The sequence below is a fragment of the Rhinatrema bivittatum genome, chromosome 3 (genome assembly GCF_901001135.1).
Source record: "Rhinatrema bivittatum chromosome 3, aRhiBiv1.1, whole genome shotgun sequence".
In the NCBI taxonomy this organism is placed as follows: Eukaryota; Metazoa; Chordata; class Amphibia; order Gymnophiona; family Rhinatrematidae; genus Rhinatrema; species Rhinatrema bivittatum.
This window is the reverse complement of record NC_042617.1, coordinates 280,810,176-280,832,109: the sequence shown is the minus strand read 5'-3', so window position 1 is coordinate 280,832,109 and position 21,934 is coordinate 280,810,176. Positions and strand designations below refer to the sequence as shown.

The 21,934-nt window shown below is 51.6% G+C and overlaps 1 protein-coding gene across 3 annotated transcripts in view; it reads right to left on the bottom strand.

Annotated features, from left to right (window-relative positions):
• The window catches only part of RBMS2 (RNA binding motif single stranded interacting protein 2), a 99,235-nt gene that overhangs the window by 5,590 nt on the left and 71,711 nt on the right, over nucleotides 1-21,934 (bottom strand). For all 3 annotated transcript variants that reach the window (XM_029594822.1, XM_029594823.1, XM_029594824.1), the window contains exons 6-13: nucleotides 21,583-21,662; nucleotides 21,005-21,114; nucleotides 20,781-20,827; nucleotides 20,469-20,562; nucleotides 20,113-20,163; nucleotides 19,650-19,760; nucleotides 18,625-18,711; nucleotides 281-365 (exon numbers count right to left, since the gene is read on the bottom strand). In XM_029594822.1, coding sequence (XP_029450682.1) covers nucleotides 285-365; nucleotides 18,625-18,711; nucleotides 19,650-19,760; nucleotides 20,113-20,163; nucleotides 20,469-20,562; nucleotides 20,781-20,827; nucleotides 21,005-21,114; nucleotides 21,583-21,662 — 661 coding nt within the window. In that variant the 3' untranslated portion in view covers nucleotides 281-284. The remainder of the gene's footprint in view (nucleotides 1-280; nucleotides 366-18,624; nucleotides 18,712-19,649; nucleotides 19,761-20,112; nucleotides 20,164-20,468; nucleotides 20,563-20,780; nucleotides 20,828-21,004; nucleotides 21,115-21,582; nucleotides 21,663-21,934) is intronic.

Sequence of the window (21,934 nt, the reverse complement as noted above, 5' to 3'; positions counted from 1 at the left end):
AAATTACAAACTGGAACCATAAACACTATGTCTGAAACGTGCTTGGATCTCCAAAAGCCCATGAGGAAAATATTCATGAACCCTTCTCTCCCCCTCCAGCCTTTCTAATATCAGCCTCTGACCCACTCCATTACTTTGAATAAGGGTGAGCGTCCATGTAATTGGAGTTGCTCTGGTGTTATCCCACTGCTAAATACACAGATAAGCAAAATTACCCAAGTTGCTCCAATCTTACCCATTACTGGTTATGACTGGCAGTTACTGATGTTCCCGATCTTACCCGGTTACTTGTTATATTGATAGGAATAGGCTGTGTGATCCGCGGCGGTCTCTACTGCGACTTGCTGCTGCTGGACGCTGGTCTCCTGGAGATGAGAGGCAGGTCAGGGGGTGCTGCAGGTCCCCAGACGACAAACGATCCCAACAATATGGAATGACACAAACCCCACCTCCCACCACCACCTCAAGCAGTGCAGCTAGTGCCGGTGTGTATGATGAAGCATGTAGAAGGGCAGTGCCCAAAGGAGGTTGGGACCTGTCAGCTGGAGGAACACTAGCTTACTCTGCAATCCACCGCTGCAGAGAAGCGAGGCTTGGGGGGGGGGGAGAGCAGCATCAAGCCATCGTCGTTTGAGACATCTCCAGGACTTTTCCCCCCAGTGTAGGAAAAACCCAGAGGGCCCACTGGGAGAAGCTGTATTGTAACTCATCTTCTCTATGTGAATGGAAAAATAGGAAAAAAAAAAAAGGTATTCCCATTCCCAGGAGAGCTTCTTTAAACCGTCTTAGCTTCAGGGCTACAATTACACCACCCTGCCATCTCCTCTCAGAAGGATGGGGATACTGGAGCCTGATCCAAAGGCACATGTTCTATGGGCCTACCACAGACAAGAAGCTACAGCATAAAGAAAGTAAACAAACGTGAACTACAAGAAGGAAGGGGGCAGAAGAAATGCCAAAGAGTTAAATCTGAAGTTTGCAAATTTTGGAAATGGAGATAATTTCGTTTTCCTTAGTGTAGACAGCTGGACTCAGGACCAGTGGGTTATGTGCTCTTCTACTAGCAGATAGGAGACAGTCAGATTTCAAAGCTGACATCACTCTAGATATACCCCTGCAGTAACCTCAGCTCTTAGGTATTCTCTTCAAAAAGCCATTGTGGATACATCTTTGCTCAATTAACTTGATTAAACTGGTTCAACTGATTTCCAAAACTGGAGACCGCCAGTGCACTCAATCAATTAACGCCAACACCGGACAAACTGTGGGTCTCTTGAACTAAGGGTAGGCAGCGGCTTACCCATATTTGCTTAGTCTCAAGGTTCATTTCCCAAGGTTCTCCTCCTCTGGGGCAGCCGTGGGCGGGATGCTGAGACCATCGGTCTACACTAAGGAAAACAAAATTATCAGGTAAGTATTTTCTCCATTTCCTAGTGTGTAGCCAGATGGACTCAGGACCAGTGGGATGTACAAAAGCTTCTCCTGGACAGGGCGGGAGGCTGCCCGTGGCCCACTTAATACTGTCCTCGCAAAGGCTGCGTCTTCTTGGGCCTGAACATCCAGGTGGTAGAACCTGGAGAAGGTGTGTATGGAGGACCACGTTGCCGCCCAACAGATCTCGGCGGGCAACAGCAGCTTGGTTTCTGCCCAAGAGACTGCCTGGGCCCTTGTAGAATGAGCCTTAACCTGTAGTGGTAAGGGCTTTCCTGCCTCTATGTAGGCTGCCTTGATTACTTCTTTGATCCAGCGGGCTATGGTCGCCCACGAGGCCAATTCTCCTTGCTTCTTCCCGCTATGAAGAACGAACAAGCAATCTTTCCAGGTATCGCACCAGGACTCTGCCGATATTTAGATGGCGAAGAAGGCGTGAGTCTTCAGAGTCCTTATGTTCATCCGGAGATGGAAGGGAGATGGCCTGGTTCAAATGAAACTCGAAGAGCGCTTTCGGTAGGAAGGAGGGGACGGTGCGCAGCTGTATGGTTCCAGGAGTAAACCTAACAGTTCCCGACAGGATAGTGCCTGTAGTTCGGAGATGTGACTAGCTGAACATATTGCCACCAGGAATACAGTCTTCAATGTTAAGAGACATAGTGATAGACTGCGCGTTGGTCTGAAGGAAGCCCCTGCTAGAAAGTCTAATACTAGATTGAGATTCCATAGGGGCACTGGCCACTTTAGGGGTGGCCGGATTTGGTTTTTTTTTTTTTCAATATAATGTTTATTCAAAAATGCACTTATTATGAAGCATTGTACAATAATATGCATAAATTTACAAAATTACGCAATCAAGAACCAAGTAAAACACATAATCAAAAGATAAAAGACATACAAAGGTCTATCGTACAGCCGGTTCAAAAAGAAAAATATGTATAAGAAATGCACAAATACGATAAACAAATGTTAAGAATAAAATTTTTCCCGTGGCCACTAAGGAAACACCTGCTCGTCTCATGGGATTGGATACTGCTGTCAGCAATAAATGTGAGGTAAGACTATGACGTGTTATAACAAAACAAGTGAATAAAGGAGATCAGTACCATAATCATCTGAGTCTGATTGAATTCTTGGGATCCATGCCTATTGTGTAGGGGAGTTAGTGGCGTCCTCATCAAGAGAACCCTCTTCCCTTCTCCACTGAAGATAGGGTGCCCACGTCCTGTCAAATTTGGGGAGTTGTCTGTGCTTTTGGGCTGTGATCTTGTACATTACACACATAGTGTCTAACTTTTGGATTAAGCAAGATTTAGTGGGTACAGTAAGGTGTTTCCAGGAAAGCGCTAAAATGCATCGTGCCCCTAGACAGAACTGACCAACCAGTGACTTTCAAATTTGGAGCCGTCAACCGGTGCATTTAACAGACCTTGCATCGGTGATAGGACAACACGTTTCTTTAATGTACTATATATAATATCCTGCACATCCGACCATAGTCTCTTGACTTGAACACAGTCCCGCCACATATGCAAGAACGTGCCACTATAGCCACACCCCTTCCAACATTGGTCAGATGCACACAGTTGAGCTTTGTACAATCTACTCGGCGTGAGATGCCATCTGAACAGGACTTTATACCCATTCTCAGTGAGGGAGGAGGATACTGAACATCCTTTAGTATGGAAAAAGATCTGATCCCACTCCTCCTCCGATAGTATCATTCCCAGATCACTTTCCCATTTAGAAACATATTTGGGCCGTGATGACAACGAGTTTTGTAATAGTGTATATATTTTCGATAGACCGCCCTTTATGCGATCTGCCATATCACACCAACCTTCAAATTGCGAGCGACCTTTAGCTATTTCTGCCTTTATGTTCTCTTGTTTAAGGAATTGTTGTAGTTGATAATACAAGAAATAGGCAGTAGACGGAATGTGGTACACTTCCTGCAATTGTGGAAATGTCATAAAATCAGTTCTATCTCTAAGCTTGGCTATAGTCATTATACCCTTGCCCTTCCACTCATGGAATAAAAGAAAATTATTCCTTACCTGCTAATTTTCGTTCCTGTAGTACCATGGATCAGTCCAGACCGTGGGTTATGTCCCCAATCCAGCAGATGGAGTCAGCACAAGCTTCGAGGGGGCGTCACCATATATGCTACTACCCCCTCTGCAGGAGTTCAGTATCGAGTATATCAAAGCCCGAGGAGAAATAGAACCCCTTTAGTGGATCAAGTTTATATGAACCGGCAACAGTAAACCGGATAACATCAATAGAAACTGTAACCGTCCTACCAACGGGTAGGAAGCTGCGTAAACAGCACGCCAACGTGTAGTGGGCTGTGAGAACAGTGAGACTGAAGAGTCGGGAAAGCCCTATCACACTACAGTCCCGTAGAGAAGAGTCGAGCAGGATTGAGACCCAAGCACGGTGGGCGTCTGGACTGATCCATGGTACTACAGGAACGAAAATTAGCAGATAAGGAATAATTTTCTTTTCCCTGTACGTACCTGGATCAGTCCAGACCGTGGGATGTACCCAAGCTTCCCTAACTCGGGTGGGGTCCTGCGAGGCCTGCTCGGAGAACCTGCTCACCAAAATGTCCCGTGACTGAAGAGGCGAGATGCGGGCGCCTCGAGAACGTGTGGAAAGATTTCCAGGTAACTGCTCTGCAGATTTCCTAAGGAGAGACGGAGCAAGCCTCCGCCCAGGAAGCCGCCTGAGAACGTGTAGAATGAGCTACTATGCCGGGCGGGGGAGTCCGCCCCGCCCCAATGTATGAAGCAGCAATACCCGCTTTCAGCCACCTCGCAATGGTCGCCTTCGAGGCCGGAGACCCTTTCCTGGGACCGGACCAAAGCACGAAGAGATGGACAGAAATCCGGAACTCATTGGTAGCCTCCAGATAGAGACGCAGCGTGCGTCTGACATCCAATAGTCGGAGAGCCTTCGGCTCGGAGGAAGAAAAGGACGGCAGTTCCACCGTCTGGTTCACATGGAATGCAGACACCACCTTCGGTAGGAAGGAAGGCACTGTGCGAAGCGACACTCCAGAGTCGGAGAAACGTAAATAAGGCTCTCTACACGACAGAGCCTGCAGCTCCGAAAAGCGGCGAGCGGAACAGATGGCCACCAGGAATACCGCCTTGAGAGTGAGATCCTTGATCATTGCAGTGCGCAGTGGCTCGAACGGTGGTCCCGACAGGGAGCGAAGCACCAGGTTGAGACTCCAGGATGGACACGGGTCCCGTACTGGAGGACGTAAATGCTTGACCCCCTTGAGGAAACGCGCAATGTCCGTATGCTGTAGCAGAGAGCCGCCATCGCGCAACAGCGAACCCAGGGCGGCCACCTGTACCCGCAGGGAATTATAGGCGAGTCCTTTGACCACCCCCGCCTGTAAAAACTGTAGGATCTGAGATACCGAAGCCTTAGTAGGTCTCGTGTCCTGACTAGCACACCACAGCTCGAACACCGTCCAGACTCGAACATAGGCCACCGATGTCGATGTCTTACGTGCCCGCAGCAGTGTGGATACTACCGACTCCGGATAGCCCCGGCGCCGGAGGCGGCGCCTCTCAAAAGCCAGGCCGCAAGACAAAAGAGTTCTGCCTGATCGAAAAATACTGGGCCCTGACGTAAGAGACGGGGGAGGTGCCCCAGCCTGACTGGCCCGTCGATCACCAGCTGTAGCAGGTCCGCGAACCAAGGCCTCCTGGGCCATTCCGGAGCGACGAAGATCGCGGTCCCCTGATGGCTGTCTATTCTGCGAAGCATCCTGCCCACCAGGGGCCACGGCGGAAACGCGTAGAGTAGAAGATGTGACGGCCACGAAAGGGCCCGCGCATCCACTCCCTCCGCGCCGCGCTCTCTCCGACGACTGAAGAAGCGAGGAGCCTTGGCGTTGAGAGCGGAGGCCATCAAGTCCAAGTGGGGGGTTCCCCACCGATGGACTAGAAGTTGCATCGCGTCCTCGGACAGAGACCACTCTCCGGGGGCCAGCAGCTGGCGACTGAGGAAGTCCGCCTGAACGTTGTCCACTCCGGCGATGTGCGAGGCCGCTAGCCGGACGAGATGACGCTCCGCCCATTGCATCAGCAGCGCCTAGCCGGACGAGATGACGCTCCGCCCATTGCATCAGCAGCGCCGCCTCTAGCGCTACCTGCGGACTGCGCGTACCGCCTTGGCGGTTGATGTAGGCCACGGTGGTAGCTTCGTCCGATAGGATTCTGACCTCCCGGTTCCGAAGAAGCGGCAGGAAGTGTCGCAGAGCTAACCTGACTGCCCTGGTTTCCAGACGGTTGATGGACCACTTCGCCTCCATCGCGGACCACGTCCCCTGTGTGGCGCTTTGATCACAGACCGCACCCCAGCCCAGCAGACTGGCATCGGTGGTACTGGCATCGGTGGTTACTATCACCCAATTGGGCAAGTCGAGAGACACGCCGTGGGCCAGATTCGATGGATCCAACCACCAGCCCAGACTGTCCCTGGCCTTTTGCGAAAGTGGAAGAATCATCTGGTAGTCCTGCGAAATTGGTTTCCAATGGGAGAGGAGCGCCCACTGCAAGGGCCTGAGATGCGCAAACGCCCAAGGGACCATGTCGATGGTAGAACCCCTCACCCCCAGGAGCTGGAGGTAGTCCCAGGAAGTGGGATCTTGCAACGCAGAGAACCGCTGTACATGCTCCCGCAAAGATTGCGCCTTGTCCTGATGCAGGAAGACTTCGCCCAGCCGGGTGTCGAAGGTCGCTCCCAAAAAAAAAATCCAAGCGCTGCGAGGGTACGAGGGAGCTCTTGGAGAAGTTCACCACCCATCCCAGGGACTGCAGGAACTGTACCACCCTGCTCACCGCTGCTTGTCCCTAGCTGAAGGACTTCGCTCGAATGAGCCAATCATCCAGATAAGGATGGACCAGCACGCCCTCCTTTCGAAGGGCTGCTGCCACAACTACCATGATTTTGGTAAAGGTACGCGGTGCCGTCGCCAATCTGAACGGGGGAGCTATGAACTGGAAGTGTTGGTCCAGGATCTTGAACCGGAGGAGACGGTGATGGGCCGGGTGGATGGGAATGTGCAGGTAGGCCTCCGTGAGATCCAGAGAGGCGAGGAACTCCCCCCGATGTACCGCCGCGATCACGGACCGCAGCGTTTCCATGCGAAACCGGACCACTCGGAGGGACTTGTTGACTTTCTTAAGATCCAGGATGGGCCGGCAGGACCCATCCTTCTTTGGCACGACGAAGTAGATGGAATAGCGACCCGAGCCCACCTCTCCGGAGGGCACGGGGGCAATAGCGCCTATTTCCCGAAGTCTGTCCAATGTCGCCTGCACCTCCCGTCTCTTATTCCAATGCGTAGCCGTGTTCTACGGTGTCCAGGCCCCACTGGTCCGAAGGTGACCTGCGCCCACTCCTGGTAGAAAAACGCCAGCCGGCCCCCAATTCTGGGGCTGGCGGAGTGGGCAAGCCTGACATCATTGCGAGGTCGTAGGAGAGGGGGTACCTGCTCCGGGGGTGGTGCGGGCGGGCCTCCGTCCGCGAAAGGAACGCGACCAGGACTGTGACCTGGAGGCGGCGGGTCTAGAGCCCGATGGCCTGTAGCTCCTGTAGCGGCGTTGCGCCCTGGCTCTGGTCCGGGAAGAGGCATACGCTCTCGAAGGCCGATATCTGTCCTCCGGCAGACGATGAACCGCGTTTTCCCCCAGGGACTTGATGATCCGATCCAGATCCTCCCCGAAGAGGAGCTTACCTCTGAATGGCAGGGAGCCCAGACTCGACTTGGAGGACATATCCGCTGCCCAGTTGCGAAGCCACAGGAGGCGCCGTGCCGCCACTACCGACACCATGGATCTTGCTAGGACCCGAAACAGGTCGTACGAGGCATCCGCCCCGTACGCCACCGCCGCTTCTAGCCTGTCCGCCTGGGCGGCCTCCTCAGCGGGCAGGTCCTGCGACGTGAGCAGCTGTTGTACCCAGAGAAGACTCGCCCTCTGAGCAAGGGAACTGCACATCACTGCCCGCATGCCCAGAGCGGAGACCTCGAAGTCCCTCTTCAGGAAAACCTCCAATTTGCGATCTTGCGTATCCCGCAAGGCCGCTCCTCCCGTCACCGGTATCGTCGTCCTCTTCGTGACCGCCGACACCGCGGAGTCCACTTTTGGAGCCTTGATGAGATCCAGGAAATCCTCCGGTAGTGGGTAGAGCTTTTCCATGGCCCGGCTGCCCTTCGGAGAAGCCTCCGGGGTATCCCATTCCCCAGTGAGAAGCTGCAGGAACGATTCGTGAATGGGAAACGCTCGAGCCCTGGGCCGCAGGGCTACCAGGACCGGGTCCCCCTTCTTCGAAGAAGTGACGACTGCCGGCGCCACTGGGGCAGGCGGGTCCGGCGGCGGGTCCAGATCCAAATCCTGAATTATAAGTGGAATAAGGTCATCCAGCTCGTCCCTCTGGAAGAGGCGCAGCGTGCGCGGGTCGTCACCCTCAGGCATGGAGTCCCCTTGTCCGCAATCCGGAGGATCAGACCCCGGATCCGCTGGTCCTGACACTGCTCCTACAGCCGCGGCCGCAAGGCGAGTCCGCGCTGGAGGGTGAAAATGAGGGGCCCCCGCGCCCGCCGGAGCGGGGGGGGCCTGTGAAGGGGAGGCCGTCCGTGACACTGCTCCCACAGCCGCGGCCGCAAGGCGAGTCCGCGCTGGAGGGTGAAAATGAGGGGCCCCCGCGCCCGCCGGAGCGGGGGGGGGGCCTGTGAAGGGGAGGCCGTCCGTGGGATCTTGGTAGGGGGAGGCCCCGCAGGAACCTCCAACCCCTGGAGGAATGCTGTATGCATCAGAAGAACAAACTCAGGGGAGAACCCCGGCCTGCCCGAGGGGGCTCCGGGGGGGGGGACCTCCCGTTGGGCCCTGCCCCTGCGGGCCTTGCTCCGGCAATAAAATCGGCGGCAAAATCGGCGGAGAAACCGCAATTAAAACCCCCTCCTCCAGCGCTGCCTGATTCCCCTCAGGGCGCTGGGCATGCAAAATGGCCGCCGTTCCCGCCAGGAATGGGGGAGGGGCCGGCCCGCGCCTCCCGGGCATAGCAGAGAGCAACGCAAAATCGGGTGTAAGAGCACTGAGTTGAGCCTCGGGGGGGCCGCGTGAAAAACCGCCGCTGCGGGGGGGCCCAGAAAGCCTGCACTGCCCGCCGAACGAAATCGCCGCGGGGGGGGGGGCCTTCCCGGCCTCACAACCCGTCAGAGGAAAAGTTTTCTGTGTGCCCCAGCAGCCCACGAGGAGCTGCACTAGGCACACGCGCTGAAAAACCGGCACCACCGGCAGCCGCGAGGCCCCGGGGTTGGGGAGAGCTGCAAAGAAAAAAATTACAGACAAATAGTACCACTTACCCCGTCCTAACTACTAGGTTTCAGCACCGGGAGAGGAAACAACACAGGGTAAGCCACGCCTCCCCACAGTCTGACCTTTGAATTTAACTTTTTTTTTTTTTTTTTTTTTTTTTTAAAGTGAAAAACTTGATCCACAAGAAAACTAGGCAGAAGCCCAGAAAAAGAGGAAGCAAAAAGGTAAAAGATTAATTTACAACAGCAGGGAGAAACCCTGAGTCCCCTACTCGCATCTGCTGGAGTCAGAAGATACTGAACTCCTGCAGAGGGGGTAGTAGCATATATGGTGACGCCCCCTCGAAGCTTGTGCTGACTCCATCTGCTGGATTGGGGACATAACCCACGGTCTGGACTGATCCAGGTACGTACAGGGAATGCAGATTCCCACCCTGGAGGAAAGGATGCATGATGGAAAAAATGGGTGTTCATAAAGTATCTTCTCGTGCCCACCAATAGAGCTTTCCACCGATCCCAGGATTGTAGGGTAGTACGTAAAGGTAAAGAAATACAACCTTCAATTTTCAAAGATTTCTTAGGTTGCCATATAAGGGCGCGTATCGGGATGGAGCCTAAGTTGGCCTGTTCTATGTCTACCCATCTAGGTTTCTCACCACACTTGTGCCATATCAGAATGGCAGCTAATTGGGCCGCAGCATAGTACCATTGGAGTTTTGGAACCCCCAAGCCCCCTCGTAACTTATGGCAATAAAGAGTAGCTTGTGCTACGCGAGGAGGTCTCCGCTTCCAAATAAAAGCAAACAGACGTTTCTGCCAATTTTTTAACATAGCCGTGGGGATCGAGATCGGTAAAGATTGGAATAGGTAGTTGAATTTGGGAAGTATCGACATTTTGACTACAGCTACCCTCCCAGTCCAGGATATAGGCAAACTAGTCCAAGTATCCAGATCCTGGAAAATCTTAGACACTAGGGGTAGGTAATTCAATTTAAACAGATCTTCCAAGTTCTGGCCAATTTGTATCCCCAAATATTTATGTTTTGACCCAGCCCATTTCAATGGAAAGAGTTGTTGCAGGCCCAATGTTTGTGCAGGGGGCAAGGATATATTCAAAACCTCTGATTTATCAAGGTTAAGGCGAAAGCCCGACACCGAGCTAAACTCAGATAGTCGGTCTATTACCCCCTTCAGAGATTGTTGGGGGTTTGTAAGGGTGAACAGCACGTCATCCGCAAAAAGCGACATTTTATAATCGTCCACCCCCACCCCTATGCCAGATATTGTCTGGTCGCCCCGTATGACCGTAGTGAGAGGCTCTAGAAATAGAGCGAATAACAGAGGAGACAAAGGGCACCCCTGTCTTGTGCCCCAAGTGATTGGAAATGGATTCGAGTAAGTCCCATTAACTTTTACTCTCGCTCGGGGATTATCATAAAGTTTGTAGAGCCAGGTTAAAAATTTGGGACCAAAGTTCATTTTCTCCAGCGTACGAAAGAGAAATTGCCAGTGGACCATATCGAACGCTTTTTCAGCGTCGATAGCGAACAATATGGCCGGGGTTTGATCCCTTTTGGCATTCCATAATAAATCTAGAATTTTTCTGACATTGTCCGCTGCCTTTCACCCCGGAATAAATCCGGCTTGATCAGGATGAGTCAATTTCGCCATCACCCTATTCAGTCGTGTAGCCAAAATCTTTGCCAATAATTTTAAGTCAATGTTGATCAAGGAGATTGGGCGGTAAGACCCACACTCCATGGGGTCGCGTCCTGGTTTTGCCAGGATCGTAATGCGGGCTACATTAGCTTCAGCGGGCAGGGACTCACCGTCTCGCAAAGCATTAAAAGTCTCAAGCAGATAAGGAGATACCTGGTCCGTGAATTTTTTGTAAAAAAGGCCAGTATAGCCATCGAGACCTGGCGCCTTATGAGGTTTGAGGGCCTTAATAGCAAGCGAAAGTTCAGCTGGCGTAATAAGTTTCTCAAAATACTGCCGCTCAACATCTGTTAATTGGGGTAAATTGATAGTAGCTAAGTAATCATCTATGTTCTCGGTAGAAATACCAGAGTCTGCCGTATATAAGACCCCATAAAATTGCTGGAATCGACTCTGGATCTGCTCTGCAGAGTCCAATATGGTACCATCCGCTGCTTTAACCTTGGTAATCTGATTTTGGGTGAACAATTTTTTCAATTTGCGGGCTAAAAGCCTACCAGTTTTGTTACCCCACTCAAAGTGTTCTTGCCGAATAAGTTGTAATTTATGGGCAATATCTTTCGCTTGAAGATCTTTCAAAGCCATGCGAGCTCTCTGTAGTTGGCCATAAACCTTGGTAGACAAGGATACCTTATGTTGTTTTTCCAAGCCTGAGATAGTGGACAGTAATTCTGCCTCCCGTGCTTGAGTGACCTTCTTTTGGTGAGAAGCCTGAGATATAAATTTACCCCGGAGAACCACCTTTAAACATTCCCACAGAGTAGGCCTAGAGTGTGCATTGGAGCCATTAAATTGTTGATATTCCTTTATCGCTAATCGTATGGTTTGACAAAATACATCATTCTCCAGTAAAGAATCATTAAGTTTCCAATAACGTAACCCAGTCTGAGTGACCTGTGTTCTCAAGGACAACCAAATCGCACCATGATCCGACCAAGTTATGGGACCAATACCAAGATCTTTCACCCGAAAGTTAAGTGTTTTGTCCAGTAGGAAATAATCAATGCGGGAATAAGAATGATGGGGGTGGGAATAAAATGTGTAGTCTCTGGTAGCAGTATTCCTGTGACGCCAGATATCTAGCACTTCCCTGGTCTGTATAAATCTTTTGAGACGCTTGCGACCGTCCGCTGAACCCAATCCACCCCCAGAAGAATTATCCACTCTCGGCTGTATTGTGATATTGAAATCACCCGCAAGAATTAAATGATTATCCTCTACTGTGTTGAGAATGTTATCAATCTGATCTAGATATGCCGAGTGAGAGGTATTTGGAGCATATACATTGACAATAGTGTATATTTCCTTAGCTACCGCTACTTGTAGCAGTAAAAACCGACCTTTTGGGTCAGCAATATGTTGAAGGACTGTGCCAGGGAAGTCCTTCCGGAGTAAAATACTAACGCCAGTGTACTTGCCTTCCTTAGGGGCTGCAGCATGGTATTGGTGGGGGTAGAGATGCCACTGAAGCAAATGGACATATTTTTGCTGCAAGTGTGTTTCTTGTAAAAGCAAGATATCTGCCTGTGACATCTGGGCTTCACGTCTAAAGTGCTGCCTCTTTTGAGGACTGTTGAGGCCCTTCACATTCAAGGACCATATTTTAAATGACATCATGGTACTCCCCCTCTCCACCCTCCCTTCGCATTAATCTCCACCCTAGACACTGCATCAGCCCCACCCTTCGCCCTCTATACAACCCCCCTCGCAGACCAGTAAACAATCCCTGCTGCATGTCAAAACTTGTGACCCCCGTTGTAAGAAGGTATTGTGCATTATTTCCGTTGTGCATTGAATTTATAAACCCTTCCCCTCCCCCCACCCCCCTTCCACCAGTAAGCCTCACGGAACTGTACAAATAACATTCCGTAAAGGTACGGGGGTGTCAGTCACCAGCGAATCCCGCTCCCCCAATTCCGGCCCCTCCTCCACTGGCCCCCCCCTAGTACTTTGTAAGTAAACCACAGTGTAATCCACTATATAAACCATAACCAAACAGGTAAAGGTAACATGAAACAACATCGCAGTGACCAGGAACCTGAGTCCAACAGATTATAACATCACCAGTTTAAGCATGACAGGGTCATCCCTTCCCCTTGTCCAGGTCCGATGAGCTGTCTTCCGAATGACGTCGCAGCCTCTTTCCCCCATTTCGGACCCTCTGCCATCGTGGGGTCTCCAGGGGAGCAGTAGAAGAAGATGAACTCCCCGTTGGGACAGTAGCGTTCACATGATGGCCTGCTGATTTCAAAATGGCTGCCGCTTCCTGCAGATTCTTAGCTGTGGTCGTGGCGCCGTCGATGGTGATAGCGATACCAAAGGGGAATAACCAGCGGTATCGGATATTCTCTTTACGTAGCAATGTCGTGATTTCTTTAAACTCCATGCGTTTCTTCAATGTCAGGGGAGACAGATCTGTGAAGATTTGTATGTTGTGGGATTCCCAGTCCCAGGTTGCCTTTTTCCTTGCGATTTGAAAAATTTTATCCTTCACAGGGAATCTGGTGAAGCAGACTATTATATCTCGAGGTTTTCCAGCAATTCTAGGGCCCAAGGTCCTGTGTGCCCTTTCCAAATCAACCCTTATAGCTGAGTCCTGTTCTGCCGTGCCCATGGATGCTTGTTGCAGGAGATAAGTACATAGCCTTTGAATCGTGGCTTCACAGTCAACATACATATCCGTTTCAGGAATGCCCCTGAATCTCAAGTTATTTCGTTGGCTCCTGTTTTCTAAATCTTCCATTTTAGCTGAAAAAGCATCTGAGTCTTGTGTGACCCTGGTCACCGTTTTAGTGATGGCCTCCATTTTCTCAGAGTGCACATCCAAACGCAGATCACAATCATCCACTCGCCTGCCTATTTCAGTCATTTCCTCCCTTAGTTGCTGAATGGTTGCCATGAGGTCTTTTTTATTGTCCTTCATTTCCTTACGAAGGTCCCCAAACCAGCGGCGAAAATCATCTTTTGTGGGGAGCTCCGAAGCTGCCGTCTGTGTGCCACTCAACATACTCTCCCCCTCGGATGCCATTTCACTCGAGACCGAGGCTTCCGGCGTGCTCTCAGGCCCCTCTTCTAAATCGGGAAGTTTTGAGAACGCAAACTGCTTTAAGTCAGTACCTTTTTTGCGCTGTGCCATCGCGATTGTTTCCGATTGAGAAATCAGGTGGTTTACCAGCTTTTACTGCAGGTTTCACGGGGGTACCGGCGGATTTCAGCCCGGAACACGCGGGAGCTCTAGATTAGGTGGCCATCTTGCTCCGCGGCGAGAGCGCCCCCCGGCCGGATTTGTTTAACCCCTTTCAGGAAGTGGACAAATCCAGATGAATTGATACCGTCCACTTCGGCTCTGAAGCAAGAAGACAGTGCGGCTACTTGGACCTTGAGGGAGTTGAGTGACAACCCCTTCTTCATACCGTCCTGTAGGAAGCCCAGAATCATGGGAATCTTGGCCGTCCGTGGGAGTATCCTGCGGTCCTCGCGCCAGACTTCGAATATTCTCCAGATCCGTATGTATGACAGGGATGTGGAGAACCTGCGTGCTCGGAGCAGGGTGTCAATCACGGCCTTCGAGTAACCGCGCTTCTTCAGGCGAGTCCTTCTCAAGGGCCAGACCGTAAGAGAGAAATCGAGATGGATCTTCGTGAAGAATCGGGCCCTGCCGGAGAAGGTCCCTGTATGGAGGTAGGCACAGAAGGTTCCTCGCAAGGAGTCTTTGCATGTCTGCGTACCATGTTCGCCTTGGCCAATCCGGGGCCACTAGTAGAACTAGGCCCCTGTGATGCTCTATCTTGCGGATGACCTTGCCCAGTAGTGGCCATGGGGGGGAAGGCGTATAGTAAGTCTTCCTTTGACCAAGTCTGGACGAGACCATCGATCCCTTGGGAGTGTGGCTCTCGTCTGCGGCTGAAGAACCTGGGGACTTGGGCACTGAGATAGGTGGCCAGTAAGTAAATCGCTGGGGCCTTCCAGCCATGGATCATCAGTTGGAAGGCTGTGGTCGACAGCATCCATTCCCCCGGGTCCAGGCTCTCTCTGCTGAGGAAGTCTGCTGAGATGTTGTCTTTTCCTGAGATGTGGGAGGCAGAGATCCCTTGTAGGTTTATCTCTGCCCATGCCATGAGAGGGTCTATCTCCAGCGACACCTGCTGGCTCCTGGTTCCTCCCTGACAGTTGATGTAAGCTACAGTTGTAGCGTTGTCAGACATTACTCAAATCGCTTTGCCTCGGAGTCTGGCTGAATCGCAGGCATGCTAGTCTGACTGCTCGAGCTTCCAGGCGGTTTATGTTCCATTCTGCCTCTCCCTTGTTCCATTGTCCCTGGACCGTCAGTTCCTGACAGTGGGCTCCCCACCCTCATAGGCTCACATCCGTAGTGAGCAAAGATCCAGTTCAGTGGGGATAGGCTTACTCCTCTGCTTAGGTGGTCTTCCTGTAGCCACCACTGAAACTGAGAATGTACTCTGCTGGTAGTTGGAGGCGAATTGAGTAGACCTGGAACAGTGGGCTCCATCGTGACAGTAGGGAGCGTTGGAGTGGTTGCATGTGGGCCCTTGCCCACGGGAAGACCTCCAGGGTTGATGCCATGAGGCCAAGGACTTGAAGACAATCCCATACCTTGGGGCGTGCATTGGTCATCAATCGTAACTGTTCCAGTTTCCTTCTCATCGGAGGAGGGAGGAAGACTTTGTTCTGACTGGTGTCGAAACAGGCCCCCAGGTACTCTAGAGATTGAGAGGGCTGCAGACTGCTCTTGCCCGTGTTCACGACCCAACCGAGTTCCTGCAGTAGGCTCTTGACTCTGCTGGTCACCTGCCGGCTCTCTTCTGAAGACTTTGCCCTGATCAGCCAGTTGTTCAAGGTAAGGGTGTACCAAAATCCCTTCCTTCCTCAGTGTTGCCGCCACAACCACCATCATTTTGGAGAATGTTCTGGTAGCACTCAGAAATGGTAATGGTGACCCAGTATCGCAAAGCGCAGAAAACGCTGGTGATCTTGATGGACTGGAATGTGAAGGTAGGCTTCGGAGAGGTCCAGGGAGGTTAGAAACTCTCCTGGATGTACTGCCATTATGACTGAATGAAGGGTCTCCATGTGGAAGTATAGTATCCGCAGATAACGGTTGACGTTCTTGAGATCCAAGATGGGTCGGAATGATCCTTCCTTCTTGGGAATGATAAAATAGATGGAATAGCGCCCCATATTTTGTTGGGGCGTGGGAACCGGAGTTATTGCCTTCAGACTGAGTAGTCTTGTCAGGGTTGCTTCCACTGCCAGTCTCTTGGTGTGGGAGTGACAGGGTGACTTCATAAATTTGTCTCGGGGGATGCTGCGGAATTCCAGAGAGTAGCCTTCTCGAATGATGTTTGGTACCCATTTGTCCGACATGATATCGACCCATCTTTGGTAGAAGAGGGCAAGCGATCCCCTATTTCCTCTTCCTATGGATGGGTCGGCCCATTCTCATTGTGGAGCACGGTGGAGCCTGCCCCCGGGCCTGCTCCTCTCTTGGTCTGTCAGTTCCGAAAGGGCTGGGGCCTTCCGGAGGGACGAGGTGCCTGGAACCGCGAGTTCCTATAGGGTCTAAAGCGTTGCGGGCCTCTGCCCTTGGTTCTTCTGGGTCAAGAAAGCTAAGATCTTTTATTCCTATCTTCCGGTAGCCGAGGTACTGGGGATTCACCCCATTTGCTGGCTAACTTCTCCAATTCGCTTCTGAACAAGAGAGATCCTTTAAAGGGCATTCTTGTGAGATTCGCTTTAGATGCCGTGTCAGCAGACCAATTCCATAGCCATAGTTGTCTTCTGGCTGCCACTACCGAGGCTACGCCTCTAGCTGAGGTACGCACCAGGTCTCAGCTTGCATCCGTCAGGAAGGCTGCTGCAGGTTCCATCGTCTCACCGGTATACGTTCCGGAGTTATTTGCCGAGAGAGAGAGGAGCAAGCAGGAACGTGCCACCAGTGTTATTGCTGTTGCATCAAAGGCCTGCTTAAGGATGGATTCCAATCGTCTATCCTGAGTATCCTTCAATGCAGCCCCTCCCTCAACAGGAATCATTGTTCGCTTTCAGACGGCACAGACCATGGCGTCCACTTTCGGGAAATGCAGGCATTCCTTGGTCGCTGGTTCTAGAGGGTATAGGGCTTCCAAGGCCTGACCCCCTTTGAAGCTGGCCTCCGGGGCATCCCACTCCAGGTCAATCAGTTCCTGGATGGCTTCCATCATTGGGAAGTAGCATGAGGCTTTATGAAGGGACACCAGGATGGTGTTCTTCTTTGGTTCCGCCATCAGGTCCGTGCCTGGAACACCCAGAGTCTTTAGAGTCTGGGAAACAAGGGTTGGTAATTCATCCTTGTGTAAGAAGTGAAGCATGGTTCAGTATGATTCCAGGCCTGGATGAATTTCTCCTTCTTCCAGGGAGTCACCATCATCATCTGAGGTGTCTGGGTCCCTGTCAGGGAAATTCTTAGTTAGGCGAGGCATGTCTCGAGGCATCCAAGCAGGGCCGGGAGGATCCTGTGCTTCCAGCAGGGGTTGAGCCCGGGGTGCAGCCAGGGCTGACTACGCCTGAATGAAGGCTTGCAGCCCTTGGAAAAATTCTAACCAGGAGAAGGTCCCTGGGTCCATGTTAATCCCAGGAGGAGTCTGCGTAGGAGCTCCTGAGGTGCCCTCTTGTGGAGAAGCCATCTCAGAGATGCATAGATCCGGGGAACTATCGTCTGTAGTAGTTCCGGATCCATCCCCAGACAGTGAGGGACCAGGCTTTGGTTCCCCCTGGGCTTCCTTGCAATGCTGGCACAGGCAGGACTCCCGTTCAGGCTGCGCGGCTCTTATGTGGCAGGCTGTGAAAAGAGAGTGCCTTCTGGCCTTCTTGGGTGCCAGTGCCATTGCCTCTAGCTTCAATGCGTTCATGTAGTTGTAACCGCGGCTGTGCCTGTAGTTGTGCGCGCGGGGTGCGCTCAGTTAAGCGCTGTGTGCGCTCGGTTGTACACGCAGCTGTGCGTGCATCTTTATTGAACGCGGACAAGTTAAGTGTATCGGCTGCCCGGCCTGCCCCGCACATACTGCCGGTCGAGAAGGGAAGATGGCACCGACGCGCCCTGCACGTAAGATGGCACCTCTGAGGGTCTCCATGTGGACCCTACACCAGATCGGGGCCTCGCCCAACCAGGGCTGCTCAACCCGATCAGTGCTCCCTTTTTACCTCGCCAGGAAGGAAATCAAATTGGTACGGCAATCCGAGCCTCGGAGACCGGAGACCTGAATTTAAAGTTTTCTGCTTACCTGGTCTTGGCGCTGACCGATCAAGTGCCGGGACAGTCTCCAGCTGCGGGGGGAGAGGACTTTACCTTCACCGTCGCACTGGTTGTGCACCTGCTGCCTTTCAGCCACTCTGGAGGCTAAGTCCACGCCGGGAACCGGCTACTGGACCAAGGCACACCTCTGAGGGATCTCGGAAATCACCTCAGGAATTCTCAACTGGGGGAGGGACCCTTAGGTTTCACCGCAGGAGAGCAGAGCTCGATCTTCTTTTAAGGTAAATTTTCTTTTTGTTTCTTCTTTGCTGTATTTGTTACACTATTCTAGTGTGTGGGATAGTGTTCGCATCTGCTAGGAGACGGAGAGATACTGAAGAGCTGAGGTTACTGCAGGGGTGTATCTAGAGTGACGTCAGCTTTGAAATCTGACTCCGTCTCCCATCTGCTAGCAGAAGAGCACTATACCCATTTGTCCTGAGTCCATCTGGCTACACGCTAGGAAATGTGCTGTTCCCTATGACTCTCCATCAACCTTGAGCTGCGACTTGTCTCTCGCCACAGATGTCGCACAGAGGAGGAGCATAGCCTGAGGCTGCAGGAGCCACCTACACAACTGGCACATCACCCAGACACTTTTAGGCTGGTTGTGGTTCCTGATACCTTCAGGGACACAAAGCTGATAAGGACTAGAAATACAACAGTGAACTGGGGTTGCAAGTTCAAATGCCAGAACTGGTCCTGAAGCTTTTCCTCCAGGAACCAGGTCACACGGCAGCTCTGAAACAGTCTATGTAGCTGGCATGCAAAAGCAACTACACACATTTTGGTGGTGGGGGGGGGGCTCTCTGCTCCATCTCTGAAGCAGGGGCAGTCTCACCTCTACTGAAACGCTGGAAGAAGGCACATGTGTGAACTGTGGGATGTAGGTCCCCTGCATAGCAGCAGCAGCGGCGGCTGGCAGGTACTGAGAAAAGGGAAGCAAAGGAAAGAGGAATCAGTAGGCCCTGCCCCCTCCCAACACAGAAACACAGAATAAGACAGCCGATGAAGACAATGAGGCCCGTTCAATCTGCCCATTACTTCTTGAATACAATGCCAAAGACCCCAATTTGATCTCTGGCTTTCCCTTCACAACTAGGAAGGCCTCTGTGTCCTTTTCATGTTTTGTTTTGTTTTTTTAAATTCTGTTACCGTTTTTGTTTTCACCACCAATCATGGGAGGCTGTCTCATGCATTCACCATGTCTGCGAGGAAATATTTTCTGATGTTACTCCTTCATCTACCCCTCCTCAGCCTTGCTCTAGAATTTCCTGCTCACTGACAAAGTTTCACTTTTTGTGCGTCATTTATACTTTGAGGCATCTCCCTCCTTTCTCCAGAATACACTCTGGACTGGTTCCATTCTGGCTATATCCTTTAGGAGATGTGGCCTCCAGAGCTGGACACGATACTCCAGATGAGGTCTCATCAATAACTTGTGTGCAGAGGTTCTTGCACCTCCTCCTTTCTACTAGTCATGCCTCTAATTCACTCAAGCTTTCCTTTGCTGCTAAGGATAGAGGATTTTCTCACCTAGTGTTTAGAGTACTAAAACCCAGTCAAATATATACAAAGCTCGCATCCTCTCAGAACTCCCCTCATCATCTCCAAGTGATCCCTCAAGTCCCAAGTGATCCTATCGCACCCGCCCAGCTCTCCTCATTTCTCATGAGCTCCATTTTAGGATAATGACCCTCTTTCCCATGTCATTTACCTTCCCAGACAATGGCAAGACCCTGAAAGGACCGGAAACTCTCTGTTCTGTGGGTTTGATTATCACAAAAACTCTCCCACAAGAGCAGCACAGCAGGGGAATGCTCTCGGGCTCAGTCCCCCTATTCCCAGAATGTGGCCTCCCCTTACCGTGCCAGCACTGCCAAGGGATAGGTGGCCTAGCTGTTGGGTCAGGGGTCCCATCATGGAAGCTGGCTGGATAGATATGGTATGGTCCATGGCGGGGGCCAGAACTGTCCCCTGTAAAAAAAAAAAACAAAGAAAGCAAAGGAAGATGTCAGAAAGGATGAGCCCAATGGCAGGGAGGGGTGCAGATCAAGAAAAACAAAAAACGGAGATCACGGGGGATGGGAGGAGGCAGAGAGAGTCTCTGGATGTCTGTGTGAAATGCGGAGGGAAAGGTGGAACGCCGAGAGGAGGGACACGAAGGACAGTGATGCAATTTTGCTTCTTGTGCCGAACCCTTCTGGGACTTCTCCTGACTATAAATTGCCTGCACCGCAAAGTCCACCTCACGGGAGCGGGAGCCGGGAGGAAAGTCAGGCCTAGGGAAAAAGGCGGCAGGGATGGAGGAGGAAGCGGGGCTACTCACTGCAGGCTGCATGAGGTATGACTGGTGATGCATCCAAGAAGGATTGTGAACCTGCAGAAAGAAAGAACAGGGGAGAAACAAGATGTTATTACTTTAGTCCAACACAAGGAACACTGCCTTTCCCTGTCACTTTACACCACTAATATATGAGGGAGGGAGGGAGAGACAGTACTTGGCTCTCCAAGTCACTATAGCACAATTCTTGGTCCAGTGCTAGCATTGTGGATATGCAGAACTACAAGTACCAAAATGCCTTGTGATGAGTGAAAAAAGCAGCATGGGATAGGAGAGCCTTTTCTTAGGCTGAGTAGCAATTTCCCTACCTATCCCCCAATGTGACCCGGAAGAGCCTTCACCTGATAGGACGACACTGGTGAGGGGAGGTACGGGGACAGCGCTGTCTGCGCAATCATTCGATTTGGAGCAATACTGTACGGAGTTGTGTAAAACCTGCAGAAGGAAGAGAGATCCAGGGTCAGTGGACCAGGCAACATAATTCTGCAGAGAGGACCACAGGAGGGATCGGGGGGGGGATGGGGGGGGGGGGGGCCCTGGAAATTTGACATGATCAGCAACCAATGGGAAAAGAGGTGGAAGCCCGCCAAGAGCAGAACCAACAAGGAACAGGAGACAAACACAAACACAGTCTGGCATAGCATAATGCTCACCCATTCTGTAAAGCTGTCGTGGGGTCATAGGTCAATGTCATTCCACCCTGCAAGATGCATAACACACTATTATAAGACACCTGAGGGACACCCTTCCTACTAATCGATCCCTGGCTTCCTTCTGCTACAATCTCATGCCCTGCTCCTCGTGGGATACCCACAGTGGATGTGCTGCCACATGGCTGACAGCAGAGCTGGACACAGGACAATGTGCCCTGTCTTACCGAGTCTCCATCCCGGCTCCACACACGACCGTTCTGCAGGTATTTGCCCTGATTTTGACGTTTTTTCTGACCGCCATCCGCAAATTTACAAAGTAATGGCTCTGATGGAGCTGGAGAAAGAAGAGGTTCAGTTTTTACATAGCAGCACTGGAGTTGGTCTCAGCCCTCCTCTCTCCTCTTTGCTGCATAACTCACTCTTCAGCCATCAAGGCTCCTTCCTGGCAATTCTATCCCTATTCTATCACCCTAAACTCAATCACCAATACACTGCTCCCCTCACCCCAAACTCCACATCTGTCAGTTGCTCCCTTCCTACTCGGTGCTTCCCCGAGCTGCCCGAGCTGCAGCAGATTGCTCTTAGTAGGGATATACACAGCTCCATGTTTGACATCTCTGACTGCAGTTCATACCTGTTCCCATCAGAAGGCACACACACAAGTGTTACTAAAGTTTAGCAGAGGAAAACAGAGCTGCCTCTGCTGCCCACTACAAAAAAACTCTGTGCCCTGCACCCCTTAAAAGCTCTTGCAGCACCAATCCCCAACACCAAAAACAAGAAAGGCAGCAAGCAGGCACACCTGGAACTCCTGGTGGGGTCTTGATATACTTCCCGTTAAAGTGTGTGATAATAGCTTCACACTTGTCCGTTGACTCCATTCTGAAAGGAGAGAGGGGATGTGAGATCCTGCAGTTAAGATGCATATCTCTGACCACCCCCTTGCAGTATACAGATGTACAGTAATATGCAAAAGAAAATTGGTTCTTACCTGATAATTTTCGCTCCTGTAGTACCATGGATCAGTCCAAACGATGGGTTATGCCTCCCTTCCAGCAGGTGGAGACAGAGGAAAAACTTGAAAGGCACCCTCACTTAACCTGGTGGGCCTCCTGCATCCCTTCAGTATTTAGATTATCAAAGCAGAAAAGGAC